This window comes from Ascoidea rubescens, assembly GCF_001661345.1.
Source record: "Ascoidea rubescens DSM 1968 unplaced genomic scaffold ASCRUscaffold_2, whole genome shotgun sequence".
Lineage (NCBI taxonomy): Eukaryota > Fungi > Ascomycota > Saccharomycetes > Ascoideales > Ascoideaceae > Ascoidea > Ascoidea rubescens.
Genome location: NW_017962914.1, coordinates 505,956 through 518,297, shown reverse-complemented (window position 1 = coordinate 518,297; position 12,342 = coordinate 505,956). Strand labels below are relative to the sequence as shown.

General features: G+C 35.8%; 4 protein-coding genes across 4 annotated transcripts; 2 read left to right on the top strand and 2 right to left on the bottom strand.

Moving 5' to 3' along the window:
* Window positions 1-1,363: 1,363 nt before the first annotated feature.
* On the bottom strand, window positions 1,364-2,668 carry MER1 (Mer1p; the record flags this gene model as incomplete). Its single annotated transcript, XM_020191554.1, has 1 exon — window positions 1,364-2,668. The coding sequence occupies one exon, from the start codon at window positions 2,666-2,668 to the stop codon at window positions 1,364-1,366; it is 1,305 nt and encodes a 434-aa protein (XP_020049139.1).
* Window positions 2,669-2,813: 145 nt separating this feature from the next.
* On the bottom strand, window positions 2,814-4,439 carry ASCRUDRAFT_31689 (DEAD/DEAH box helicase family protein; the record flags this gene model as incomplete). Its single annotated transcript, XM_020190292.1, has 1 exon — window positions 2,814-4,439. The coding sequence occupies one exon, from the start codon at window positions 4,437-4,439 to the stop codon at window positions 2,814-2,816; it is 1,626 nt and encodes a 541-aa protein (XP_020049138.1).
* A 2,123-nt stretch (window positions 4,440-6,562) lies between these two features.
* Window positions 6,563-7,795, top strand: ASCRUDRAFT_31749 (uncharacterized protein; the record flags this gene model as incomplete). The annotated part of the gene is made up of 1 exon (XM_020190300.1): window positions 6,563-7,795. The coding sequence occupies one exon, from the start codon at window positions 6,563-6,565 to the stop codon at window positions 7,793-7,795; it is 1,233 nt and encodes a 410-aa protein (XP_020049137.1).
* A 1,379-nt stretch (window positions 7,796-9,174) lies between these two features.
* Window positions 9,175-11,094, top strand: ASCRUDRAFT_22612 (uncharacterized protein; the record flags this gene model as incomplete). Its single annotated transcript, XM_020189750.1, has 1 exon — window positions 9,175-11,094. A coding segment is annotated over one exon (1,920 nt), but the record flags the coding sequence as incomplete, so codon positions are not given.
* Between the last annotated feature and the right edge of the window lie 1,248 nt (window positions 11,095-12,342).

The following is a 12,342-nucleotide window of genomic DNA, read 5'->3' as shown; positions in this document are numbered from 1 at the left end:
TATTTGACTTTAAAATCCTTCTTGAACTGAATCTAGAATGATAAATTGGTTCATCAGTAATTTCCTAAATATCAATCATCTTTTTTGAGAACAATTCCTCTTTATAAAAATTGTAGCACATTATATTACGGTGCTCTTGAAAACTTTTATAAATATCTTTGAGTTTATATTTTTCTTCGTTTTTGCTCTCACAATCACTCAAAGTGCCTTTACGATTATGTTGTTCATCTAAAAACTTATCACCGATAAATAAATCATTAAAATAATCAGATAAATCTTCAAAAGACATCATCAACAAAAATAATTAATTAAATATATCTTTTGATATTGTATTGATCAAACTTTGCAAGGAAATTAGTAACAAGTTCATATCAAAAATAGGGATTCTATATCTTATGTTTTATAGTTTCTAATTCCCTTTTATGGGTGGATTTGGTAAAAAAATTTTTAATAAAAGAATGCATTTTGTTGAACTTGGTTCTTATTAAAAATTTTATTAGGTTAATTATGTAAATTTAACATATCAAATCTGTTTAACAAATGATACGATAAAGTAGAAAACTAAATACTCATGAACACTCAGCAAAATATTTTCCGTTCTAAACTTGGTAACCATTTTCAACCATGGATATATATTGCTGTCTCTTGAGAAAAATTGCCAATTGAATTATTTAGATTAAATTAAATTAAATTAAATTAAATTGAATTGAATTTTTGATAATTATATTTTTTTAAAAAATTGATAAACTAAAAAGACCAGGCCACTTTTTATTGAATTTTTGTTAAGAGCTAGTTGAAAATAAAAAATTTGAAAACCAAATAATTTATTAGATAGATTGCTAAAAGAAAATCATGACTTTAATTTTCTCAAAATATGATCTAAAACTTTTATCGAGGAAAGAGTGATTTTAAAATCATCGAAAATGTTTGAACATTATTAAAGCGATTCTTGTTTCGGCGATAGGTTCTTTTTTGTTTTGCTTCAATTGATAAAAATCCAAAATAAAAGAATGAAATTGAAAATTGAACTCAGATTTCTAAGTTTATTTTTAGATATTATTTTTAAATCTTGTTTAATTGGTAGTATTTATCTAATAGATTTGTAGAAATTAAGGAATAAAATTTATTATTTCCTTTTTGGGAATCTTGTAGAACTTTAAAGCTGAGAATCAAAAGTAAAAGTCTAGAGCTAGTCATTGAAATAGAGTTTAGAAAAATTATAATAGCGAAATATGAGTAATTTTTCAAAAGAGCCAAAGATAAAGAACCCCACACAACTATTGCATTACAGAAAATCAATGGCAATTGAGCAAGAGCAATTTTTATTCCCAAATGTTTTCCAACTATAAAACATATAAAGGGACTAATAACGAATGCCGCCATCTCGAAATAATAGTATTTGCCTTTCAATCATTTGAAGACATGTTTTTAATTTCAAAAAATTATTTGATACCACTCGAATATATTGAATACTCTTAATACTGCTGGTCAATTTTAGATTCAAATTCTCAATTTCATTAACAGGTATGACTTTGATCTCGCATTTTGAATCATTTCTTAGTTTTTCAATTCGGGAGCCTTTTTTGCCAATTAAATAAGTTACCTCTCGTTTGGAGAACTGCAAAATTTTATAATACATCTTTTTATTATTATTACTAGGGTTGTTGAGAATATTGGATGACATCATTGAAAAAGATAAAATCCCAGGATTCTCACCATCATCTCTGTCATCAGAGAATAGCAACGAGTAGGTTGATGATGAAGAGTCTGGTCTGTTTTGGATATTTCCATAGTGATGATCGTTGTGACGATATTCAGATAGCAACTTTTGCGGTGGAAACAACCAACATAACGGAGAGACGTCATGCATTTCTTGACTAATGAAACACCATTGATTTGATGAAGTAAATATATTTGCAATACTAGATACCAACAAGCTCTGGTCATTACATTGCAAAGTCATTCTAGGGCCCGGAGTGGCTCCTGGTAACTCATCTGAGATTGTGCAAACAACTCCCTTACTGGGACTGATCTGCTCATAGTGGACCTGACGAACGAAACTGTGAGAGAGAACAATTGATATCTGGCTGTTATGTTCAGCAAAACAAGAGAGCAACTGCTGAAGCCTGGTTTTTTGGAGAAGAGATTTAAAGACAACAGCAAACTCAAAGGAGAAATCGCCCACTCTGTGCACTGAGACCGAAGCGCCAGTGACTCCACAGCTGCTGGCACTGCACTGCTCTGAATCAAGAATAAACAGAACATCGAAACTTGACCTCAACTTCACAATCGCCTTCTGGAGACTGGCTCTTTTAACTATGAGGGAGAAGCAGAAGGGGTTTGCTGTGATGCTATCTTCTGTTGTATCATCAATGGTTACCTGGAAGCAGTCGATTCGAAACAAATTGGCAGAGATATAATCGAAAGCAGGCTCACTACCATCCAGTGAGCTATCTAAAGCGAGACTTCGGTGATGCGAAACACTCTCAAGATCAGAATCAGAGCCTGGGACTTCCACGTCAGAATACACAGCAACAAAATCAATTGGATGGATATTTTGTTTGAAGAGATCCACCCCAATTTGCTCCACTTCAACTTCCCTCGTTGCATCAATGCTGTAGGTGTTGAACGACTCTTCGTTATCGCAGCCTATTAACTGGTAATCCATTTCTATTGCTACTGGTATATCCTATATTTCTCTATAAATCAAATTCCAAACAAAGCAGAAACAAACGAAACAAAAAAAAACAGAATAGAACTGGCAAGGATGGGCCATCTATTTATACATGGATTAAGCGCTGAGCATGGATCACTCAGTAAAAGTCGAAGCTCGCCTGGGTACTCTTCACCTTAAACACAAAATCCTGTTCTTTGAGCGATGTAATGTAGTTTTTCCATAGCTTGGATCCCCTTGAAAGACACTCGCTGTTGCCCACAAGAATCAATCCATATCTGGCTCTGGTCAAGGCGACGTTCAACCTTCGCTCGTCTTTGCTAAAACCAATCATCCCTTCTCTGTTGCTTCTCACACAGCTGAAAATAATAAAGTCCTTTTCTTTGCCCTGAAATGCGTCGACTGAAGCAATTGTAATGCCTGAGATTATGTTCATTGTAGCAGGCCTAGCATCATCAAATAAGTCATCGCAGTCGATGTCCACTATCACATCTTCCCCCTCTGGGTTAAGAATTTCGTTCCTGGTGATAATCTCAGTGATCAATTCTCTTTGGGCACTATATGGAGTGATAATTCCAATCTTTTCCTTTGCAATATTCTTGGAGAATATCAAATGCATCAAAACACTGATAATCAACTCGCTTTCACCTGTGTTTTGAAATGAATATCCTTGCTCTTCGCCAAAAATTGATTCTTTTCTCTTTCTGCTTTCAAAGTATTTTCTAGAAATACCAGTATCCCAAAATACCAATGGCTTTTCGATATTCTCTAGCTTTCTCTCCTCAATTGAAATACCATCTTCTAGCATTCTATCGTAAAAACGATTTCTTGGAAATTCTGATATAAATGGATGCATTCTATACTGCCTATTTAACATATGGCTATTTTCATATAACCCACTCATAATCACCCTTTCAAACAACGATTTTTGCAAATGTGGATTGTTTGAAAATGAGCTTAACTGTTTCTGATCACCAACAAAAACTGCTTTTTTCAAATTTTGCATAGATAAGGGAATTAACGTTGCTGCTTCTGATGATTGAGTTGCTTCATCCATTATCATAACAGGTGCTTCCTTTAACATTTTAAAGTATTTCCCTCCGGCCGTGACAGTGGTGGTCAACATGATCTGGTATTGGCTCATTAATCTTGTACCCACATCAAATACCTCCATTTTATACTTTTTGTATTGCGTTTCTGAAATCAAATCAATTTTTCCACTTCGGAGTTTTCCGGTAACTTCTTTAGCACCAACACTGAGCATCATTTGGATTTTATGATGCAAAACAACTGGGCCTAAAGGATGACTAAGAGGATAATCCTTTTCTTTAGATTCTGACACAACTCTGATTATTTTATCTTGATGTGTTTTCATCAATTTTTCAGCAATGTTATCAATTGCAATATTTGATGCTGCAACAACTAAAATCGGAAACGTATGAAATTGATCAATCAATTGCAATATAATTTCATAAATAGTAGACGTTTTTCCTGTTCCTGGTGGACCTTGCAAAAAGGTAATATCATTATTTAGCACTGATTGAATCGATCTCTTTTGGGATTCATTTAATCTGCTATTGTCACTATAGTTTAATTTATTGTTAAACTTCTTTTCTTGAATACGTTCTTTCCCCAATAACAATGATTGAAATGACTTTTTATAATTAATTATGGACATCGAAGACAAAATTCGAGATTCGGGAACTGAAAGTGTCAATAATTTCCAATTAAATGGAACTCTTACCACATACAGCCCTAATAACATCGTGTTCCATGGAAAAGATTTCACAAAAAGCCCAATGGTATTTTTATGACTAATCACATCAAGAATACCACAATACCATATTTTTTCTTTTTCTTCGTTATAATTTATTAACGCTAATGTTCCATGCCTCACAAATGGAGTTTTATTAAATCTTCTGAATTTTGGAGGTATTCTAGATATCAATTCGTCCGATGATTCCAAATAAATATAAAAAAGTTCACAAGGATCACCGTATTTGTTTCTTTGAAAATCTGTTTTATCAAAATCTTTTAAAAACCTGGTTCGAGTCTTTGGTCTTCTTTTTTTTCCCCTATCTAAATCTTTTGGCTCCCATGAAATTTCAAAGTCTCTTATTGGCTGTGTTGAATATATCTCCTCTCGGTACAAATTATAACTAATAGTTTGAAAATACTCTGTGAAATCTTCATATAAATCTTTTGGTTTAAAATCTTCATTATAAATATCTGTCATTGAATCAGTTTGTTTCAAGTCAGTTTGTTTTAGATCCTTTTGCTTTCTATTTTTCTTTTTAGTCAAATCTTGATGATCTGGAGATGTGTCTGTTTGAATTTGTTCATTTTTAGAGCTTGTACCATTCATTGAAATTAAACTTAACAATTTTGTTATTTCCTTGTCATTTGAGTTAACCTCTTTATCTTTATTGAAATTGGCGCGACCATCAAAGTTTTCTTGCAATCTTTTGTTACCATTAGTACTTAAATCTTTTTCTCTTTGAGATTTTAGTTGTTTTGAGGAAACTTTCAATGATAATTTTGCCTTTGCCGATTCAATAATATCAGCAGAGCTAGGAGAATTACCTTGTTCACTTTCCAGATTGAAAGAGACTAATCCTTCAGTTGAAGCAATTTGAAGTGAACTTGAGTTTGAAGAAATTTCGGCTTTAAATTCTTTTTTTTTATTTTCCCCTTTGAAAGACCCTCTTCCACCTCTTCGACTTTTAGCACCTCTACCAAACCTATTTTTGGTATTGAGATTTTTTTGGGGAGTTTTATTTGAGATTGATTCTTTTATACCCAATAGGTGGTGGAGAAAAAAATAATCATTTCTATTTACAAAATCTTCTATGTTTAATGATTCCTTATCTAAACAACTTTTACAATAAATTGGTTGTTTTTTAAAGTTAATTTTTTCATCATTTAATTTTTTAACATATAAATTTTTATTGATTTCACATAGATCACATCTAATGTCTCTAAAATCCAAAAAACTTGGAAATTTTTGTAAAATAGTTCCATTTTCAATAGAATATTGCACTGGTTTTGAAGAAGAGCTTCCGATTTTATTATTTTTGTTGTCACTTGACTTTTTATAACAGTTATTGCAAATTAATTGCATCGAAGTACCCCCATATCGTAATATTTGAAGAATATGAATATTTGAATCATTGCAGTTCTGGCATCTAATTAATTCATTATTAGGTAGAAAAACCATATTCTTGTGCTTTGTTTCTTTAATATGGCTTAACATTTCAGCATCATTTAAGAGCTTTGAGCAAGTCTGACACTCATAAAAGTATGAGCCATTATTATTAAGGGCCATGGTAAGTAGATTGAGGGTTGATTACTGGTTGGTGGCGATTAACAATCTCAACTGATAATGAAATTAAATCAAGTAATTATTGCCACCCAAAATAATCAAGTTGTTGTGAATCTACTTTAAAGAGATTGTTAAAACGATGATAAAGCGAGTTGAAAACTGCTTTCTATTGGAAACTGATATGTGAATAAAATTTGAAAAATACTCAAAAAAAAGTTTAAGATTTAAAGTTTGCCATACAGATAACACTTTTACAACTGTGAAAAATTTTAAGATGTGATCTGTACGTGAAAGAAAAGGCAGATGGATAGAAAAAGTAGAATTGATATGCTGTTTTGTTTAATATGAAGGTCATTTCAGCAGAAAACGAGATAGAAAAGGAAGATACAGAAAGCACTGAGAGCTTTGATAGCGATTTTCGAGATGATACAGGCAATGAGTTAATAAACAGTAATGATTTTGATCCTTTATCTTATTTTGAAGGCGTAGAGAATAAAGTGAATTTTGTTGAACAAAATGAAAAGATAACTGATGAAAAAGATCAAGAAAACATCGATGGACAACAGATGATCTTTGGAGGAAAAAATGACAGAACTGAAGATCAAGTAGAAATTCAATGCCATGATCAACTAGAAGATGCTATCATCAGAATTTCAGACTTGCCGTCGCTATCTACGAAACCTCCAGGATGTATTTTAATTACAGTGCTTAAGTTATTATTTTCTACAGATCATTGCAATTTTAGCGATATGGAGGAAAACAGTGACAGTGATGTTGATAGTGATATGGATAACAATGACAATTTTCAAGACCAGTTTTTAGAAAATTATAATGTTAGTCAAGAAGAGTTGCACGATCTTTACAAGTATTTGACGCTTTTTGGTAGTCAATTTGGATTATTACTATTAAATTATCGTGAAAAATTACTAAGTATTAAAGACATTCCAAAATTATTTAGACATGAATTTTTCGATTTTATTACAAGTATTCTAGCAAATGATTTGAACTGGATTGAAAATTTAGCATTGAAAGAAGAGATTTTACAATTATCATCCAAACTAATATCTGAGAATTGTGGCAGGCTAGCCAAATCTGATTTCATTCGTCGTATTAAGATTAAGTATGACAATGGGGGAAAAAAACATTTGAATATCTTATTACAAGAGCCCTCATTGACCGAGGACAAAATTGGGTTGAAAACTTGGGGGTCCTCATTAAATTTATCAAGAAGAATTTGCAATGAGTTTGAGGATTTAATTGAGTTTCCAGTATTAGAACTTGGTTCAGGCACTGGGTTGATTGGAATTGTTTTGAGTTTTCTCATGAAATCGCAGAATAAAAAAGTTAATCGTGGAGATTTAGTGTTGACCGATTTGGAGGAGATTGTTGACAATCTAAAAGAAAATGTAAAATTGAACCAAGTCGAAAACTTTAGTATGGTCAAGACATTAAACTGGGAAAGCCCTGACTCATTCAAAAAATGGATGATAAAAAACTATTCAACAAGTAACTATTATCAAACAATTATTATTTCAGATTGTTTGTACTCACCCAGTATGCCATTTTTATTGATTGAAATGATTAAAACATTTTTTAAGTTCAACAACACATTGAAATCAAGATTGTTGATTCAAAATCCAGTTAGAGAAGGATTTGAATATGAAAGAAATACATTAAGTGGATTGCTCAACCAAGATGAGATTCTAAAAACAAGGCTAAAGTTGGTTAGAACAACCACAGAGTATGGATATGATGATTTTGGCAGGCAAGAATTCATATTTCAAGAGTTTTGCAGTTGACAGAAAGTGAATGCCGACCTAATTGGTAAAATCAAGACAATTAGCTACAAAATACAAAGAGAAATAAATAATCAAGTAATACACCACTGATAGGACAATCAAAAGTATCATTGTTCATTCCTATTGTGTTTTTCGAAATTTCACTACCAGTATCAGATTATGGATCTGTAGGATTAGGGTTACATAATCAGGCAAGTACACACGCGCAATGTCAGTTTTAGCAGGGAATACTATCACGAGACCACCGATTAAACTGAGACTAGTAATTCTTTCACGTACTGTAAATGCACATTCGGGCGGGTTTGTGTAAAACTACGTAGCTTAACATGTATCATGCCGTAAGAGTCAGGTGCTTAACTTAAATACTAAAGCATTAAAACTGGAGCAAATTATGTTTTCTTGAGCAGGAGTCTTGTTTAGCTAAGGGTGCTGTCACGTTTTTGATCCCTGCTACTTTCGCCAAAGCCGCAGAGCTCCAGCATGTCAACGCAGAGACTGCACTAAGCGCCAAAAGGATGATGATCTGCTTTCCGGCAGCGGATTAGACGCAGCACACGTGTTGCGGTTGGTGCTTAATCCGGTACTTGAATCAGCTTATCCAACAGTGCTCCATGCTTTCAATGCTATGGCTTGTTTTGCTATATAAGGTACAGAAAGAACCGCAGTTCAATGGATTTTGTGCCAGAGAACCAACTCCTTCAGTGAGCTACTCTACTTCCCCTTGCCAATCTCCAGCCCCTGATCAATCTTGAGCTAGAGATTCAGCTATAACAATATTTGCAATCGGTACTGAAACGCTATTTCCATAATACTTTAATACCATAGTGTTTACTACCATGTCGAGAAGGGACCAAGACTATATTGCTCAAGAGTCTGCAGACGACAAGAGACGTCCCAGTCTTTTCCACAGACCCAAATCGTCCACTAACCACAACTTCAATCCCATCTTGAAAAACGTTGCAGAGCTATCAGACCCCAAGGATAAGATCATTCGCCCTATATCTGCGGCTCGTTCAATGTCACGATCACTTTCCATGAAGACACCAGTTCTCAACTCCACGCCTAATGTGATAGCAACTGCCACACTCAACAATGGAGCAGCATCTATCAGCAACTTTCTGATAACCAATTCAGCTCAAGGCCAAGCTCAAAGTCAAGTTCAAAATTTCAATGTCAATTCTAACCTAAATCTCACTCCTAATACCAATCTCATTACAAATGCGAACGGTAATGCTGCCACCACATCCACTTCCAAAATTAATGCTAATCATCCTTGTCTATGTGGTGCTGAATGTACGTGCGGTGCGGGTACCGTGACGGAATTATCTTTTGTGAATGAGTCTCAGCCGCTACTATTGCACTACGCTGAGTCATTGGGAAACGGCCATAACAATGCTAACCATAATGGGACATACAGTATTAATGCTGACAATGAAGTCGAGTTGAATGATTACTACACCATCAACACCAAGTTGCCGTTTTTAGAGCTACTACCGTACTACTTACCATGTTTCTCTTGGATTCCAGACTACTCTATGAATAAGTTTTTCCACGACTTGATTGCTGGGTTGACGTTGGCATCATTCCAGATCCCCATATCTATATCTTATGCTAATACAATTGCCCATGCCCCAACGATATGTGGGTTATACGGGTTGATTATTCCTCCGTTCATATATGCAATTCTAGGGTCGGTTCCCCAGATGATTGTGGGACCAGAGGCAGCTATATCATTGGTGGTGGGGCAGACAGTTGACTACATGCGGTTCCATCACAGCGAGGAAATACAGCCTATCGACATTGTGGTAATCATGTCAATGATGGCTGGTTTCTTTTTGTTTTTTTTTGGTCTATTCCGGTTCGGTTATGTTGAGAACGTATTGTCCAAATCTTTGCTTAATGGGTTTATCTGTGCAGTAGGAATGATTATGATAATCAATTCCCTCTTCGGAGAGTTGAAGCTAGATGCACTGAAGTCAGAGACTCTATTAGACTCGCCATACGACAAATTTGTGTTCATTATACATCAGGTGCAAGCTGGTAACTATCACTGGCCAACGGTTTTGTTGAGTGGAGTGTCCTTACTGGTTGTGTTGGTGATTCGTCGATTCAAAAAGAAGGGTGGGTTTACGAACTCTTCTCAGACGTTCCAGAAAATCTTGACGTTGTTTCCAGAGATACTAGCGGTCGTAATTATTACCACCATTTTCTCCTATGAGATGGACTTCAAGGGCAGGTACAAAATACAACATCTTGGGGCTGTAACTAATGAGGAAGGCAAGGGCAACATTGTAATGAAGAATCCGTTTTCAAGGGACAAGCTCAGGTACTATGACGAACTATTGTTTCCATCATTAACCATTGGGATATTGGGGTTTTTGGAAAGCACCACTGCATCCCAATCGCTCGGGTCGATCTACAACTTGCCAATTTCAGCCAACAGAGAGCTTGTTGCATTAGGGATGTTGAATATTGCTGGGTCGTTTTTCTCGGCCCTTGCATCGTTCGGAGGGTATGGTCGATCAAAGATCAATGCATTGTCAGGAGCTCGCACAACCATCTCAGGGTTTGTGATGGGTTTCTTCACTCTTCTTACCACATTTTTTATGCTAAAGTACTTTCACTACTTGCCAATGTGTATATTGTCCGTGATAACAACGGTGGTGGGGATCAATTTGCTAATGGAAGTACCAGGCCATTTGGTGTTCCACTGGAGAGATAAAGGCTGGAACGAGTTACTTACATTTTTCATTACATTGTCCATATCGATATTCTACTCAGTCGAAAGTGGTATCATTGTTGGCTGTGGGTACTCTGTTTTAAGAGTGGTGAAGCACTCTTCGAAATCGCGGATTCAGATCTTGGGGCGAGTTCCCAATACAAACCACTTTACAAATGCAGACGAGCAAATACCAGAAGGGCTTAGCAAAGAGGAATTCCAATTTATCATCACTAGCAACAGAAAAATTGCATCGAATTTGGAAGAAATTGAGGGTTGTTTGATTATCAAGATTCCTGAACCGCTTACATTCACTAACACGTCAGATTTGAAAATTCGGTTAAATAGGTTGGAGAAGTATGGGTCAATCAAAATCCATCCGGCAACAAACAGGATTCGGAAGCAGTCGATGACAAGATATGTGATATTTGACATGCATGGGATGACAGAGCTTGACTCATCAGCAGCACAGATTCTCAAGGACATTGTAATAAACTACTCCGGAAGAGGCATCTATGTATTATTTTGCAGAGTGGCTAGGAGCAAAAGAGTTCGAGAAAGATTATTCGATTCTGGAATCAACAAAATGATTTATCAAAAGAAAGACGGATCTTTTGCGGGAACATACAGTATCATAAGCACTGAAACAGGGGAAATTATCGGTGGAACGAGAAACAGCTATTTGTATTATAGAGACATTTCCGAGGCTTTGGGAGCTGTAGATGACATTGAAATGCATTTGGAAGAAGATTTTGGCCGTCAGTCGTTCAGTATATGAGATGAATAGAAAGCTCAGGAGGGATTTTGATTTGAACTAACTCTTATTAATATCCTATCTAATTAATAAGTAACATGAGTTCTATATATCTGGGTATTACTTGTTTATCTGCAGTTAGGGGTTGTGAGCCACCGCGATGTCTACGCTCGGTCACTCGGCATCTCTTACAGGTCTGTTGTGTTGTAGGGAATCCATGATGTTGTGAGCCCTTGGATGTCAAGATTGTTGTACCGAGCGTCACGGGAGCAGACCGGTGACAGACACCGAAAAACCGAATGCAGACATCCCGGACGCTCACAACTGCCCCCCTTAACCCAGTATCCCGACCTTAGACAATCAGGTCTATGTAGTCGAACATTGTAGACAACCTGCAAACGACCTTTCGCGTTGGCCGAGCGGTTAGCAGGTGTGGGTGCCAAACATGGTCTCCCGCGTTCCGCTCACGGGCGCAGTGCAGTGGGATCCATTCCTACTAACGGCCTTTCAAAAGAAAACACCCTGGGGCAAGAAACATGGGTGATGTTGAAATACTGGCATGGCCGTTAAAGTGAGATGGCTCATATAATTTTTCAAGCAATGTGGCTTGGGCAGTTCCTATTCTTTGCGCGCACAAGAACGTTACAGGGCTAGTTCGTGTGCTCGCCAACACCTCTTCTCCTGAACATCCGCTCATGGCACAATGAACATTTCCGATATAACTCCAGACGCTGAACATAAATAAACAATTAGAACAGTGATAAAAGAACAAATCAAATGCAATCGCAAATGTCGTTTAATACCTATCCAACCATTTAACGAATGACAATGAACCTAATTTTAAAAACAAAAGTGTTTCCGTTGTAGAAATATTATAATCGCAGGAATTCAACCAAATGTCGAACAATACTGACGCAACAATTTCAAGGCATGTTCAATATACTGTGAAAACAATAGTGATCAATTGAACTTAAACTGGACGTAACAATCAGTTGCAGCGAATTCAACTAAACGGTGACGCTCCGCGAGTGAGTCACGAAATCTAGTGTTTGAGATACAGCAGTATTGCAGGGC